The following is a 17,435-nucleotide window of genomic DNA, read 5'->3' on the forward strand; positions in this document are numbered from 1 at the left end:
TGGCACGAATTTGGCACTATTTATTGCTTTAAAGTATGAAAGATTCAGCAACGATTGGGTGGTGAGGTGGCAAAATAGGGAGGTTTTACTTTCTGAAAAAGCCCCTCCAAGTCTCTGAGCTGATCTTTACATATGTATAGCATGATTTAAGCTTTATTTAGATAATATTTTGGGCAGTGCTCTGATATCATTATATACAAAGTTTTTCACTGCCTGTTTTCTTTTTGAGGTATCTTTATTCCTTTACCCTGAATCTTTTTTGACTGAAGTCTGCATCCATCTTTGGCATTAACTTTTAACATTCAACTTTTTTTCATTTTTCTGCTTTCTTCTCAAAATCTACTTTTACATGTCTTCCCTTCCCTTCCTATCACTCTCCTTCCCTCCCCGTTTCCATAGTCTAACATCTCTCTCCTTCTTTCCATCCCCCCCATGACCAGTAGTCCAACATCTCTCTCCTTCCCTTCCTCCTCTCAGTAGTTCAACATCTCTCTCCTTCCTTTCCCCCTTCCTACAGTCTGGCATCTCTATCCTCTTCCTTCCCACAGTCTGGCATCTCTCTCTACTACTATTATTATTTCTATAGCGCTACCAGACTCCCCTCCTTTTCTTCCCTTCCTTGAGTCCCCTCCCCAGTATAATATTTCTCTCTCCCTTCCTCCTTTCTGCCCCCTGCAGTCCAACATCTCTCCCCTCCCAGCCCAACATTTCTCCCTCCTTTCTACCAATCCAACACTTCTTTCTCTATATCTCCTACATGCTTCCTCTCCTCTGGTCCTCATTCCCTCCCCCAACCAACATCTCTCTCTCTCTCCCTCCATGAGTCCAACTTTTTACTCTCTGCCTTCTCCCCCGTTCCCTGAGTGTGTCATTTCTCCTTCCCTCCTTTCTGCCCTCCCCGTCCATCTCTCCCCTTCTCTCTCCATGAGTCCAACATTTTCTGCCTCCTGCACACTCCCCTTGCTTCCTCCCCCATGTCCAGCAGTACCTCTTCTCCCTTCCCTTTCCCTCCTCCCCTGTCCAACAGTACTTCTCCTCTTCCTGGCAACAGCTAACTGTATGTTTTTAACTTCCCCACAAAGCTGCCGCTAGTTTAGCCATGGCTCCATCAGGCAGCCTCAGGGCCTTTGTTAGGCCGGCCTGCCTCTGACAAAAAAGAGGAAGTTGCATCTTCAGAAGCGGCCCAGCCTAGCAAAGGTCCTGAGGCTGCCTGATGGAATCGTCGGCTAAACTAACACTAGCGGCAGCTGTGTGGAGAAGTTAAAAGCACACAGTGAGCTGCCACTGTTGGTCCAGAGAGGGGAGGCTGGGAAGAGAAGACTAGGAAGGTGGGAGATACGTAACAGCAGAAGGAAATTTGGAGACATAAAGCGCCAGCACCCGTACCTCCTGACAATGGTATGCGTACCCCCAGGGTATGCATACCACATGTTAAGAACCTCTGTCCTAAGCTACTGGTCCTGCCTCCCCCTGCAGCTATTGGCTGGTTAAGTAATGGCTGAGCAATGGGTTCATAGTAGGAAGCAGAAGAGGGTAACAGTGTAGCTCAGACAGGCTTTCTCTCTGTTGGCTACCATAGAGAGGGGGAGAAGTGTGGAGGAAGGTTCTGCAAAAGGAATGAGGACTTGATAGAGAAGCAGCAAAAAGAAAGAGTAGCACAGGCACTGATAGGTTGAGGGAAGAGATATGGACTGTGAAAGAGAGAACAGATCTGAAGTGAATACATGCTGGGGGGCATGGGCAGTGATACAAAGTTAAATGGGTGAGGGTTGGGCTGAAGAAAGAGAAACAGAGATGAAGACAGGGAGATGAACTGATAGAGGAGAAAGGTTGAGAAAATGGTTCTGAGAAGAGAGGATCAGGTTGGAAGAAAGAACCATTAAGGGGTGAAGAAAGAGATGGAAGTGGCAGGAGTGGTGAGACTAGGAAGAAAAAAATAAGAACAAGCAACTAGATAATTTTTATATTTTTGTATTCCTGATTCAAATCAATCAGCTGTTCTCCACAACTGAGGAAGTCCAAGACTCACTGATTGGGAGATATTACTAATTGGGCTGGGTAAGTTTGGGGTAGCTGCTGGTATCTGCTCTTTTCTTCCAACCTTGCAGTCACAGGGGGTAAATATGGTATTTCACGAGAAGAATGGGAAAAGGGGAGAGGACTGTGAAGGATGGGCTACCATGAACCGAAAATTAAAACTAAAATGTGCTTTCTCTTGGCAGCTCTGATATTGAGATGGCTATGGTCAGGGACTGAACTGAGAGAAAATGGAGAGTAGCCTACTCCTCACAAAAATTAAAAATATTTTCCCTCATTATATGCCACAGGAGGTAGGTACTGATAGGGGCACTGGGCTACATGAACCTAAAGAAGTAGCACAGCAGTAGCAAGAAGAGTGGCAGAAGACATAAGAACATAACACAAGAATTGCCATACTGGGACAGAACGAAGATCTATAAAGTTTAGTATCCTATTTCCAACAGTGGCCAACCCAGGTTTCAAGTAGCAAGATAAATTTTATGCTGCTTATCCTAGGAATAAGCAGTGGATTTCCCAAAGCCATCTCAATAATGGCCTATGGACTTCTCTTTTAGGAAATTATTCAAGCCTTTAGTAAACCACATTCTCCAGCAATGAATTGCAGAGTTTAATTGCATGTTGTGTGATGAAACATTTTCTCCGGTTTGTTTTAAATCTACTGCTTAATAGCTTCATTGCATGTCCCCTAATCCTCGAATTTTTGGAAAAAGTGAGTGGTGGTGCAGTGGTTAGAGCTACAGCGTTGTGGGCTCAAATCCCGCACTGCTCCTTGTGATCCTGGGCAAGTCACTTAATCCCCCAGTGCCCCAGATACATTAGATAGAGTGTGAACCCGTCAGGAGAGATAGGGAAAAATGCATGAGTACCTGAATAATTTGTAATCCACATGGAATTGTAGGATATGCGCTATATAAATAATAAAATAGATAAATACCCTTTCCACTCCACCCAGTATTTTATAGACCTCTATCATATCACCCCTGAACCGTGTCTTCTCCAAGCTGAAGAGCCCTAGCCACTTTAGCCTCTCAAGTTTCAAGTTTATTTCAAAATTTGATATACCGCCTAGGCACAGTTCAAGGCGGTGTACAATTAAAATAAAAACATAAAAAAGTGACATAAATGTATACATAATTCATGGAAATAAGCACAGATAGAATATATCACTCACAGAGTAAGTAAATAGGGAAGGCAGGGTTAGAGTTACAATAATATTAAAGAAACTGGGGAAGGGAAAAATAAGAGGGAGAAAAAAAAAAAGGAACGTCCTTATAAGGACGATCATAGTCTGTGTACCTCTTTGGAAAAAAAGATTTAAGTTGAGATTTAAAAGTGTCTTGAGATGTGATCTCTCTCAGAAAATTTGGAATGGAATTCAATAATGATGGTGCAGTCATTGAGAAAATGTTCAAACTGAGTATTGATCTGTTTTAAGGAGGGAACGAAAAGCAGATGTTGGGAAAGTGATCGAAGGGATCGCTGGGAAGAGTAAGGGATTAAAATCCTATTGATAAATTCTGGCTGACCGGAGGCTCTAGTTTTAAAGGTAATTAACAAGATCTTGTGTGCAATACGATATTCCATCAGTAACCAATTAGCAGGGGAATAACGTGATCGAATTTTCTTGTATTAGTGAAATCATAGTACAAATACTGAGGAAGTATCAACAAAATATTGGAAATCCAAAATTACTTCCTATTAACTTTGTAGAAAGCACAAATTGCTAATTCAACATATTAGCTGTATCTAATGCCGTGCCTCAGAGACCGAGTCATCAAGCAAGATTATTTTGTGCTATTCTTCGGTCGGGATCTCAATCACAGGCATCTGGCATGTGCTAACTGCACTAAATTATTTTTTGTTTTTTATCTCTTTTTCTTTTAATATAAATCGTTATTGTTTTATTTCTAGTGTATTTTTAAGTTAAAATGTTTTAAATATTCAAAAAACTTGACCATTTAATACGATAGTGCATAAATTCAAGAAGCACTTATCTGGTTTGTCTGTCAGCACTGTTTATAGCCCAACGGGGCCACCCGTTTCACCCTGTATGGCTTCTTCAGGGGAAATACTTGACAGTGCAGAACAGGAAAGACCCTGACTCCTCTGCATGAAATTCTCTAAAGAAATGGCCCTTTCTTTAGAGAATTTCATGCAGATAAGTGCTTCTTGAATTTAAATGGTCAAGTTTTTTGAATATTTAAAACATTTTAACTTAAAAATACACTAGAAATAAAACAATAACGATTTATATTAAAAGAAAAAGAGATAAAAAACAAAAAATAATTTAGTGCAGTTAGCATATGCCAGATGCCTGTGATTGAGATCCCGACCGAAGAATAGCACAAAATAATCTTGCTTGATGACTCGGTCTCTGAGGCACGGCATTAGATACAGCTAATATGTTGAATTAGCAATTTGTGCTTTCTACAAAGTTAATAGGAAGTAATTTTGGATTTCCAATATTAGTGAAATCATCCCAAACCTTTTATCATTTTTGTCGCCTTTCTCTGTACCTTTTCTAATTCCATAGGAACATGATCGCAGATAAAGGCCAAATGGTCCATTTAGTCTGCCCATCCACAGTAACCATTATCTCTTTCTCTCTCCGGGAGATCCCACGTGCCAATCCCAGTCTCTGTTTCCACCACCTCTTCCAGGAAACTGTTCCACGCATCTACCACCCTTTCCGTAAAAAAGTATTTCCTCAGATTACTCTGGAGCCTATCACCTTTTAACTTCATCCAATGTCCTCTCATTGCAGAGTTTCCTTTCAAATGAAAGAGACTCGACTCATGCGCATTTACATTGCATAGGTATTTAAACGTCTCTATCATATCTCCCCTCTCCCGCCTTTCCTCCACAGTATACAGATTGAGATCTTTAAGTCTGTCCCCATATGCCTTATCACGAAGACCGCACACCATTTTAGTAGCCTTCCTCTGAACCGACTCCATCCTTTTTATATCTTTTTGAAGGTGTGGCCTCCAGAATTGTACACAATATTCTAAATGAGGTCTCATCAAAGTCTAATACAGAGGCATCAATACCTCCTTTTTCCTACTGGCCATACCACTCCCTATGCAACCCAGCACTCTTCTAGCTTTCGCCGTCACCTTTTCAACCTCTTTGGCCACCTTAAGATCATCACATACAGTCACACCCAAGTCCCACTCTTCCGTCGTGCACATAAGTTCTTCAAACCCCTAAATTGTACCGTTCCCTCTAGTTTTTGCAGCCCAAATGTATGACCTTGCATTTCTTAGTATTAAATTTTAGTTGCCAAATTTCAGACCACTCTTCAAGCTTCGCCAGGTCTTTCTTCATGTTATTCACACCATCCATGGTGTCTACTCTATTATAGATTTTGGTATCATCCGCAAAGAGGCAAATCTTACCCAACAACCCTTCAGCAAAATCATTTATAAAAATGTTAAAAAGAACAGGCCCAAGAACAGAACTTTGAGGCACACCACTGGTAAGGAGAAATTAGGTTCTTACCTGCTAATTTACTTTCTTTTAGCTTCTCCAGACCAGTAGAGGTTAACTTTACGATTGGGTATATATCTAATCATGACCAGCAGGTGGAGACTGAAAACAAAACTTTGGGACAGTATATCCTAGCCCCTCCTCTCTATTTCCCTCAGTCTGCCGAATAGCCAAGCAGAACCAAGAACTGGAAACAACAGAGAGAAAAAACAATACTCCGAAAGGAGTAACAAATAACATACCCAAAAAATGCTGTTGGAAAATGCAGAGGAGAAATTCCCGAAGGAAGAAGGTCCCCACAGCTCGCCAGCTAAGCCAGCCGAGCCACAGCCGCTGTTCTTCAATTCTCCCCGGCCCTAGAAAAATACTAGAACCCGCAGCAAAAACCAAAAACTGCCCGCGCAACAGCCCCAACAACAACAACAACAGACAGGGTGGGGACCTCTACTGGTCTGGAGAAGCTAAAAGAAAGTAAATTAGCAGGTAAGAACCTAATTTCTCCTTCTTTAGCACTCTCCAGACCAGTAGAGGTTAACTTTACGATTGGGACGTACCAAAGCAGTCCCTCTCACGGGCGGGACCCCCGAAGGGCCGATACCAGAACACGCTCACCGAACACCGCGTCCCGACGCGCCTGAACATCTACCCGATAATGCCGAACAAATGAATGCAAGGAGGACCAAACCGCAGCCTTACAAATATCCACCGGAGGCACGAGCGACGACTCAGCCCAAGAAGCCGCCTGACCCCTAGTGGAATGAGCCTTGAGAAACTCCGGAACCGGCTTCTGACTCAGAAGATAAGCGGAAGCGATCGTCTCCTTGATCCAGCGCGCAATAGTAGCCTTAGAAGCGCCAGCCCCCCGACGAGGACCCGCCAGAAGCACAAAGAGATGATCGGAACTCCGAAAATCCCGGGTCCGCTGCACATAAGCATGGAGGACCCGACCGACATCCAACTTGCGCAGCTGTCGTTGCTCAGAAGAACCCTCCCGACTACCCAAGACCGGGAGGACCACCGATTGATTGACATGAAAAGGAGAAACTACCTTCGGCAGAAAGGAAGGAACAGGCCGCAAAACAACCCGCTCCTTTGAAAACTCCAGGAAGGGAGCCCTACAAGAGAAAGCCTGTAGCTCCGACACCCGTCTAGCGGAAGTAATGGCCACCAAAAAGACCGACTTCAGCGTAAGGTCCTTCAACGAACAGCCATCCAACGGCTCGAAAGGAGGGCGCACTAGAACAGAGAGAACCAGATTGAGATCCCAAGAGGGAATCGAGGGCCTTATGGGAGGCCTGAGCAACTTGGCCGCCCTAAGAAAGCGAATCACATCAGGAATGGCTGACAAACGCTGACCTGTCACCAGCCCCCGAAAAGCCGACAGGGCCGCCAGATGAACCCGAAGAGAAGACCAGGCCAGGCCCCTATCCAGGCCATCCTGCAAAAACTCTAGAATGTTAGGCAGAGAAGCGCGAAAGGAGACCACTCCCCGCGCTCGGCACCATTCCTCAAAAAGACGCCAAACCCGTACATAAGCCCGAGAGGTAGAAAGCCTCCGGGACCCCAAAAGTGTAGAGATCACCTTGTCGGAATATCCCTTCTTACTCAGGCGGCCCCTTTCAAGAGCCAAGCCGTAAGACAAAAGGGAGACGGGTCGAACATGGGAATGGGACCCTGCGTCAGAAGATCGCACTCGAGAGGCAGAGGAAGAGGATCCGCCACCAGATGCCTCACCAGATCCGCATACCACGGACGACGAGGCCAATCCGGAGCCACCAAGACCACCAGCCCCGGATGGCGAACAATGCGAAGCAGTACTCTGCCCACTAATGGCCAAGGAGGGAACACATACAACAGCCCCTCCGTTGGCCACGGTTGGACCAGAGCATCCAGACCCTCGGCCAGACCGTCCCTGCGACGACTGAAGAAGCGGGGTACTTTGGCGTTGCCACTTGTAGCCATCAGATCCATCAGGGGCTGCCCCCAAGCACGCACTAGCAACTGAAACGCCTCGGCGCCGAGACACCACTCTCCCGGATCCAAGAAGTGACGACTGAGGAAGTCCGCCTGAACGTTTTCTACCCCGGCAATGTGAGAGGCCGAGAGGTCCAGAAGATGCGACTCCGCCCAAACCATGAGCCGAGCCGCCTCCTGCGCCACCAGAGTGCTCTTGGTGCCCCCCTGACGATTGACATAAGCCACCGCCGTGGCATTGTCCGACAGGACTCTGACCGACTTGCCCAACAAAAGGGAGTGGAAAGCCAACAGCGCCAGCCGGACCGCCCTGGTCTCCAACACGTTGATCGACCAGGAGGCCTCCTCCGTGGACCAGGTTCCCTGAGCAGAGTGACCCAGACACTGGGCCCCCCAACCCAGGAGACTCGCATCCGTAAGGAGCACCGTCCACTGCGGAAGATCCAGACCCACCCCCTGAACTAGGTGAGGGGTCCGGAGCCACCAACGCAGACTGCAGCGCGCCAAGCCTCGCAGGGGAACCGGAACATCCATCCCGTGCCTCTGGGGAGACCACCTCCGGAGCAGAGCATACTGAAGAGGACGCATGTGGGCCCACGCCCACCTCACCACGTCCAGGGACGCCGCCATCGACCCCAGGACCTGGAGGAAATCTCGCGCCCGAGGACACCGGGACGCCAAAAGCAGGCGAATCTGAGACTGCAATTTGCTCACCCGGGCCTCTGGGAGGAAGACCTTCCCCAAGGAGGTGTCGAACAGCACCCCGAGGTACTCCAGACGCTGAGCCGGAACCAACCGACTCTTGGAAAGGTTGACCACCCAGCCCAGCGACCGGAGAAACTCCACCACCCGAGCCGTAACCCGGTAGCTTTCCTGCAACGACTTGGCCCGAATTAACCAGTCGTCCAGGTAGGGGTGTACCAGAATGCCCTCCGACCGCAAGGCTGCCGCGACGACCACCATCACCTTGGTGAACGTCCGAGGAGCCGTGGCCAGCCCAAAGGGAAGCGCACAGAACTGATAGTGCCGACCCAAGATCGCAAAGCGTAGGAAACGCTGATGAGAGGTCCGAATAGGAACATGCAAGTAGGCCTCCGTCAGATCGAGAGAAGTGAGAAACTCCCCCGGCTGAACCGCCAGAATGACCGACCGCAGCGTTTCCATACGGAAAGAGGGAACCTTGAGAGCCCTGTTGACCCCTTTCAAATCGAGGATGGGCCGAAAAGTCCCCTCCTTCTTGGGCACCACAAAGTAAATGGAGTACCTGCCCGTGCCCCACTCCGGGGGGGGCACCGGAACTACTGCCCTGAGATCTAGCAAGCGCTGAAGGGTCTGGCGAAAAGCCTGCTTCTTCCCCGGAGTCTGACACGGAGAAGCGAGGAAAAAATCCGGCAGAGAGCGGGCGAACTCCAGGGCATAACCGTCCCGCACCACCTCCAGGACCCACTGATCGGACGTGATCTCGGCCCATTTGGGAAAAAAGTCGCGCAGCCGGGCCCCCACCGGAACCAAGGGGGGCGCCGGCAAGGCGTCATTGTGCAGGACGGGAAGCGGGGGAAACGGCGGAGGGGTTCCCTGCCCCCCGACGGGCCCCCCGAAAGGGCTGCATGCGCTGGAAGAACCGACCCCGGGAAAACCCCGGAGACTGGAAAGAAGCAGCCCCACGCCCAGGGCGATACTTGCGAAATTCCCGCAAACGCCCCCGGGCCGCACCCCCCCGAGACGCCGGGCGGGCACGGTCCTCCGGCAAACGGGGAACTTTCGAGTCCGACAGAGTCTGAATTAACTTATCCAAGTCCTCTCCAAATAAAAACGACCCCCGAAAGGGAAATTTAGTAAGCTTAGCTTTGGACGCAGCATCCGCCGCCCAAGCGCGCAGCCACAACACACGCCTTGCGGCCACGCCAAAAGCCATGGACTTAGCCGAGATCCGCACCAAGTCATACAGAGCATCCGAGAGGAATGAGGCAGCCATCTCAATCTTTGCTACCTCCTGATCCACCAGAGACCAGTCGTCAGACTCTCGATCCAAGACCCGCTCCGCCCACCGAAACACGGCGCGAGCGACCAGTCCCCCACAAATAGCCGCCTGGACCCCAAAGGCAGAGACTTGAAAATTTTGCTTAAGGATGGTCTCCAATTTGCGCTCCTCAGAGTCCCGCAAGGCAGAACCGCCCTCAACAGGCACGGTATGCCGCTTGGAAATAGCCGAGACCACCGCATCCACGACTGGCGAAGCTAACGTAGCCCGATCCCCTTCAGGAATGGGATACAGGCGAGCCATGCTGCGCGCCAGCCGAAACGGCGTCTCCGGCGTTTTCCACTGCTCAAGAATAATATCCCGAATATCCTGATGCATAGGAAAAGAGCGGGAAACGGAACGGATCCCTCGTAACAGAGGGTCCCCCACACGCGGAGTCTCCGGCGGCGCGTCCTCAAAACGCAAAGCCGAAGAAACCTGTTGAATAAGGTCAGGCAGCTCATCTCTCTGAAAAAGGCGCACCACGGACGCCTCGTCACTGGAGAACGGGAAACCCGACAACCCGCCGCCAGTTTCCGTCCCCTCCAGAGGGTCCTGGAATTCCTCAGAAGGGTCCAGGTCCTCCTCCATACCGACACGTTCCTCCGACCACAAATCCTCGTCCCACGACACCCGCGGACGCTTGGACAAGAGAGGCGGCGGAGGGGACGTCACGTCAGACGAGAGAGGCAAAGCCGCAGGGAGCGCGGAGGAAACCCCACCCCCCGAGACCCCCTGGGCGCAACCGGGACCCCCAGCCGCCTGAAAATAGGCTTTGCATAATGAAAAGAAAAAATCAGGGGAAAAACCCCCCGAGGGTCCCAAGGGACTCCCTGCCACAGCAGGGGACCCAGCAGAAACCTGCCCCTGCTTAGACAAAACAGGGGGAAGGTCACCTGAGGTGGAAGACAAAATGGAGGGGCCAGACAGAGAAGATGGCGTCTTTCCCGCCAAAACAGCTCCCTCCACAGCCTGAAGCGGCTGAGAGACCTGAAAAGTCTCAGCCGCTAAAACAGGCAAGCCGGCATCAGCTGTCAAAATATCAGCTGAGAGGGAATCCTCTAAAACCCGACCGTCGGCGGCTCGGGGAATCCCTCCGTGGGCGGACGGAGAAGACCGGGCTTCTCCACCGTTCCCTGCCGACTCGCGAGGCACCATCGGCGGGGAGCTCTGGGCGCCTGCAGCCGCTGCCGACGGAGCTCCTCCACCGCACCGGCCTGAACACCGCTTGCACAGGCCGGCCGCGAGTGCCTCGCGTCTGGAGCACAATGAGCACTTTTTCCCTTTAGAAGTGCTCATTGCTCCATACGCGACCTAGCTGTAAAAAAGTGCCGGTTAGTTGAAAAAATACAGTAAAATACAGTTTTCTTAAAGGGATACAACCCTCCAGACCAGCACTACCTCAGGATTTTTTTTTTTTTTTTTTTTTACAGAACAGACTCCACAGGCTCTCGAAGCAATATGCCTTGCTTGAGTTAGGGGGCAAGGCTTACTGCTGAGGCTCCTCTAAAAAAATATGGGGAGGTGGAGGAAGTGGGGGGAGGGACCCCGCTCGTGACCCGCCGGGTTTGACACCCCCGAGGTCGGACGAACCCCCAAACAGAGTCCGTCCAAGCTCCGTCCGGCTAAAAACAGGGACAATAAACCTCTAAACAAATTCCAACAGCCCTACCAAGGGAGATGGGTACAGATCACTCAACACCTGCTGGAGACTGAAAGAAGACTGAGGGAAATAGAGAGGAGGGGCTAGGATATACTGTCCCAAAGTTTTGTTTTCAGTCTCCACCTGCTGGTCATGATTAGATATATACCCAATCGTAAAGTTAACCTCTACTGGTCTGGAGAGTGCTAAAGAACATCCCTTTCCTCAGAGCTATCTCCATTGATCACTACCCTCTCTATCTATATCCACTATATCTTTTTTGAGATATGATGACCAGAACTGTACATAGTATTCAAGTTGCGGCCATACCATAGAGCGATACAAGGGCATTATAACATTTTCATCTTTGTTTTCCATTCCTTTCCCGATCATGCCTAAAATTCTATTTGCTTTCTTAGCTGCCACTGTACATTGAGCTGAGGATTTCAACATACCCTCAACAATGACATCTAAATCCTTTTCCTGAGCAGTGACTCCTAACAGATAACCCAGCATCACATAGCTTTAGTTCAGGTTCCTCTTTCCCACATGCATCATTTTGCATGTACCCACATTAAACATCATCTGCCATTTTGATGCCCAGTCTTCCAGTCTCATAAGGTCCTCTTGCAATTTTTCACAATCCTCTTGCAATTTAACAACTTTGTGTCATCAGCAAATTTAATTATCTCACTAGTTATTCCCATCTCTAGATCATTGATAAATATGTTAAAAAGCAGTGGTCCCCTATTTGGGGATAGGGGAGAAGGGGCATGCTGTCTCACAAGCTGTATGTTTCCTGGTTTGGCTCTCTGGCTTTTTTCTTGCTTAATTGCTGAATCTTTACTCTTGGTAAAACTCTGCAACCACCTACAGGTCTCAACTTGGCTCCGTGAGCTGGATGCTTGTTCCTTGGCTACCAGAACAATATTCCGCAGGTAGCCCAGAACACAGTGGCTTAGTACGAGTGCATGCTGCTATGTCTTGGTCTGCTAGAACATATTTTTCCACTCAAACTATGATCATTGCTGGGCTTCCAAAGCTTGGGGTGAGTATGTGGCAAAGACTCTAATAGCAGAAAGGTAGCCATTGGTCTAGAATCTGAATGCCACGGTAAGTGCTGCAGTGCAAAAGGGGACGAGGAATCAGTTCCAAAAACAGGAATATGCCTGGAACCTGGGAGAGCAGAGCACGGAAATGATCCAAGCCTGTGGTTAATGGGAAGTCATAAACTGAAGATGAGTTAAATCTACAAACAAATGGAAGTCTCACCTGTAGAGAGGAGAGTGAGAAGGGAATCAATAAGGGGATGGGTGAGCCAAACCTGCATGGAATAGCAACTAGCGAAAAGTGGATTGGACCTTGCTGGGGAGTTAAATTCCCTACCCCCAAATATAAAGCATCAAATTATGCCTATTCAGGAGGAGAAAAATTGAAAAGTACAGAGAGAGGATGAAGGGGAGAGATAAAATTATGGAAAAATGGGGAAAAAAAACAAACCAACAACCCAACCAAAAAACAATGGGGGAAATAGAGTGTTATGTACTGTAGATGGGCTGAGGGAAAAGAGGGACTGGTTGGAGAAAAGTGCTATAAATTGTTTGAATGGGGAGACAGTATGATTAACATGACCATATCTCCTGTTTTGAATGGGACCATCCCATTTTTACATAGCCTGTCCCTTTGTCCCCAAGCACAGCTTCAGATGCCGAAATGTCCCATTTCAGAAAGAGCATCCCAAAGCTGTACCCAAAACATCAATCGCAATCTATAGGCAACGCAAGTCGATAGCGGAGCCTGGGATTCTTCCCTGCTTCCCCAACACCGACTCAGCAACAGATCAGGTGCATGCAGTGACTGCACAAACCTTCCTCCCCCCCCCCCCCCCGACATTTGGGGAAGGGGGGAAGCTTGTACAGTTGTTGCACACACCTGGCCTGTTGCTGTGTTGGCGGCTTGGAGAAATCGGTTGTGGCGGCGGCAGCTTGGGGGGGCAAGGAGAAAGGCAGAAAGGGGGCGGCAGGGAGAGAGACAGAAAGGAGAAAGAAATGAAAGAAAGAAAGGATGCACAATCAGAAGGAAATGCAACCAGAGACTCTTGAAATCACCAAAGGTAGGACAAATGATTTTATTTTCAATTTAGTGATCAAAATGTGTCAGTTCTGAGAATTTATATCCGCTGCCTATATTTTGCACTATATTTAACATAAGTCCCGTTTTGAAGGGAGTGGGGGGGGGGGGGGGTTCCGGGGTCCGACTCCTGTCCTGTTTTAAGGAAAAAAAAAAAATGGTCACATTAAGTGTGATGCTGACAGCTGTGATGAGAGACTGGCTGGACCCTAGCTTTTGATTTGTCCACGTTCCCTGCCCCTGCTGTTGACATTTAGATATAGGCTGGTCATCACGGATCTTTTCCAGATAAGCCCCGCCACTAATGGAAAAAGTGGACGTGCCGAAAGTTAAGCCCCGCCACCTTTTGCCAGCGCACGCAACCTTAACCAGTGAAGTTCTCAGCACAACGGCCCCACAACGCGGCGCGATATGTATAAAGTAAAGTGGGGGGTCCCCCCACGCCCCCCCCCCCGTCGGAGCACCCAAAAAAGATTATAAAAAAGAGGATATGAAACTTAACATTATAAAAAATAGGATAAACTGTCGACCATTTTTTAAGGGCTCCGACGGGGGGGGGGGGGGAACCCCCCCCCTTTACTTTATACAGATCGCGCCTCTTTTTTATAATCTTTTTTGGGTGGCGGGGGTTAACTTTTTGGCGGGGCTTATCTGGAAAAGATCCGTCATCACTACTATTCTTTGCTGGGTAAGGGAAAAATTATTGTGAGTTATGAGTTTAGCACTCCCAATCATTTTCAAAAGTTAGTTCCTATGCAGACATTTAAGTGTGGCTCGCTTTCCATCTCCCCAAAATACAGAAACGAAGGCGGCAGTCAAAGTCAAAGACCATCTTGGCCTATGGAGCCTGCCTGTCTGTGCCGTCTGCGCCTGAGTAGCTCACTGCCAGCCGCCGGGAGGCGCGCAACCTGGGACAGCATCCCCCCCAGAGCAGCGGCCGCTCTAGCCCAGCCTCGCTCCCAGTACTCGTACCGCGCTCGCCGCCGTCATTTCCGGTGCCGCTCCATTGTGCCGGAGGAGAAGATGGCGGCGCGGGCGGGATTCCAGTCGGTGACTCCTGGCGGCGGCGGAGGAGGGGGAGGCGCTGCACTGGGATCGGGCACCACGGGACCTGCCGTCCGCATGGGACCGGCGCCCGGTCAGGGCCTCTATCGCTCCCCCATGCCAGGTGCCGCTTATCCGGTGAGCGACGAGCAAGCGAGGCTGAAAGAGGAGTGGAAAAGCTGGCGGAGAGGCGCGGCGCCCCCGGTGACTGGGGGTGGGGGAGGAGGAGAGACAGGATCGGGAAGGAAACTTTCCTGTCGCGGTCCAGTAGTCCTGGAAGCACAATTCTTTGGCTCGGGCTTATTTTATTTTGCTTGAGGGTTATAAATTAGGGCTCGTGTCACACGAGAGAGTTCCATGTACTCCTAAGGTGCAAGGGCTAATAGGAGGGAAAGTGCCTAAGCAAACCTTCAGCTTTGCAATCCTCGCCCAGCCAACCTTCGAGTCCTGTCCACGATCCCTGAAATTTTGCCTATTTAATCACAGCAGTAATAATCAGCCCAACAACCATCATTCCCGCAATAAACCTTTTTTTTTAAAAAAAAAGGTATGCTTGGGGGACTTTTTCCCAAGGCCATTTAAAGGAGTAAATGAATTATTTGAAAATTGGCCAGGTGGGAAAAGGTACAGACCGATGGTTCTTTGAGTTTGTGTACCTGTCAAAACCTATTGTTTGGCTTTAAGTGCATTTGCTCTGCTACCTTAGATGACCTCTTAGTTTGCCTAATGATTAAACAGGTCTTGCTTTCAGGAACTGAGTCAAGCAACAGAGTGGGCTTGTGCATAGTGTCAGCTCCTGAAAGACAAATTATCTTGTTTATTTATTTGCTATTTTTTTGTGGTTTGTCTTTTGATAAATAGCTGAGTGCAACATAACTAAACATAAATTATATGGATGGATGGATGAATGAATAAAACTAAAGCAAATTATAAACTAGATATCAGTAGTCAATATTCAAAAGATTCACACTTATCCTTTGAAACAACCCTAAAACAAGAGAACACTTCATGAAATAACCAGCAAATTGAAAACAAGTCATAAAAGTATTTTTGTTCACATACTGTAGTGCCTAATTAACAGTGGAATCTGTTGCTAGGTCAAGGTAAACAAGGTTCAAAAGAGATTTGGAGAAATCAATTGATCAACTTTTTTTTGGAAACTGCTTGGAACTTGTCAGAGTGGCCACTGGCAGAGAAAGGGCTCACAGAACTTGATCTGACTCAGCATGTCTCATTTCATTTTATGACTTGCTTCTTATTATAACAAATACAGAAGTGTCCCACCCAGGCAAAGATTGGTTATCCTTTGTCCAGATAATTCAATGTGGTAAATGGAGACTGAGGGGGGGTGGGCTCATTTTCAAAAAAATAAAAACGGACAATAAGCTGGCACTTGGATGTTTTAATCACCAAAATATCCAAGTGCTGATTTTTTAAACTGTTTTTAGATGTCTTGCGGGGCATTTATCCTCCAGGACATCTAAATGTTAAAGGGGCATGTTAGAGGCAGGATTTTTAGTACTTGGGTGTCTTGCAGGGATAAACATTTTCCAAGATGTCCAGGATGCCATTTAAATGTTCAGAGGTAGGTCTGTTTTAAAAGCGTCTAAGGGCCAAAAAAGTACCCAAATTGACCAGATGACCACTGGAGGAATGAAAGCATGCCTCCCCCCCAACTTCCCCTGTGATCACTTCCCACCTCACCCCCAAAGATGTGAGAGAAACAGTACAAGTTTTAGGATTTTATATACCGCCTATCAAGGTTATCTAAGCGGTTTTACAATCAGGTACTCAAGCATTTTCCCTCTCTGTCCCGGTGGGCTCACAATCTAGCTAATGTACCTGGGGCTATGGAGGACTGAGTGACTTGCCCAGGGTCACAAGGAGCAGCGCGGGGTTTGAACCCACAACCCCAGGGTGCTGAGGCTGTAGATCCAACCACTGCGCCACACACTCCTCCAGCTGCAGATATTATGGGACATCCTAGTAGAGCATATATGTGACACCTGCAGCCATAAGGGCTATTGAGGTGGTAGACAGGTGGGTGTAGTAAGTTTTTGAGGGCTCACCATATACTATAAGGGGGTTATGATGACGTGTACCCAGCACCCTTTATGTGAAGTTCACAGCAGTATCCCCTAAGGTGCCCCACTGTTCTGTTGGCATGTGTGGCCAGTCCATTAAAATTCTGACTCCTCCCACATCCAAATGGGCTTGTTTTGGACATTTTGAATTTAAAAAATGACAAAACAAAAGATAGATGTCTTAAGAGCCAGAATGTCTAGATGGATCAATTTTTTTTTAAGTTGGCCATCTTGCAGTTTCAAAAATAGTTGTTTTGCCACTCCGAATTTTTTAGACATCTTGTAGGAGATGTCCAAAGTCATACTTAGACGTCCTATCAAAAATGGCCCCCTTTGGCTCTGATCCCTTCTCCTTTTAACAAGCTATCTTCCAACTAGATAGCACACATATTCAGCGTTATCTGGTTAAGGATAACAATTTAAATCTGGTTGGGAAAAATCACCATTCTGGAGGTAACCAGATAGCTTTATCTAGTTAACATTAGTCATTGATTTACCAGCTCCATAGACTTCACAGATTTGGTTTTGAATATCTAGTTAAGGAACGACTTTCTATAATGGAAATTTTTATATGGGCTACCAAATCATTATTAATAAAGTCGTAACTGCATGATCATAATTAAAAATGCATGAACTGTAAGACTCCTAGAAGAAACAAAACATAAATGACAACCCACTGGGAGAAACAATTGTGTTTTCAGTTTTAAACAATTAGGACAAATATCATTGCGCAAGCTGCATGCAGCAAAGGTCCCAAGCATTCTGTTTTGCAAAATAGCATCTTTCTTTTTTTATTTATTCTATACCGTTCTCCCAGGGGAGTTTCAGAACAGTTTACATGAATTTATTCGGGTACTCAAGCATTTTTTCCCTGTCTGTCCCATTGGGCTCTCAATCTATCTAATGTATGTGAGGCAAGTCTGACAAAGATTTCAAAACAAAGTTTACAAAGCATGATAAAAAGATAAAATGACAAAACATGGTATGGTGAGACATAGCATGACAAACATAA

The 17,435-nt window shown here is 47.8% G+C and overlaps 1 protein-coding gene across 2 annotated transcripts in view; it reads left to right on the top strand.

Moving 5' to 3' along the window:
• Positions 1-14,227: 14,227 nt before the first annotated feature.
• SMARCD1 (SWI/SNF related, matrix associated, actin dependent regulator of chromatin, subfamily d, member 1) overlaps positions 14,228-17,435 on the top strand; it is a 43,320-nt gene continuing 40,112 nt past the window's right edge. The window contains exon 1 of one of the 2 annotated variants that reach the window (XM_033936982.1): positions 14,228-14,477. In XM_033936982.1, coding sequence (XP_033792873.1) covers positions 14,319-14,477 — 159 coding nt within the window. In that variant the 5' untranslated portion in view covers positions 14,228-14,318. The remainder of the gene's footprint in view (positions 14,478-17,435) is intronic. The other variant, XM_033936983.1, reaches the window with a different exon arrangement.

The sequence above is a fragment of the Geotrypetes seraphini genome, chromosome 3 (assembly GCF_902459505.1).
Source record: "Geotrypetes seraphini chromosome 3, aGeoSer1.1, whole genome shotgun sequence".
NCBI classification, from domain to species: Eukaryota; Metazoa; Chordata; class Amphibia; order Gymnophiona; family Dermophiidae; genus Geotrypetes; species Geotrypetes seraphini.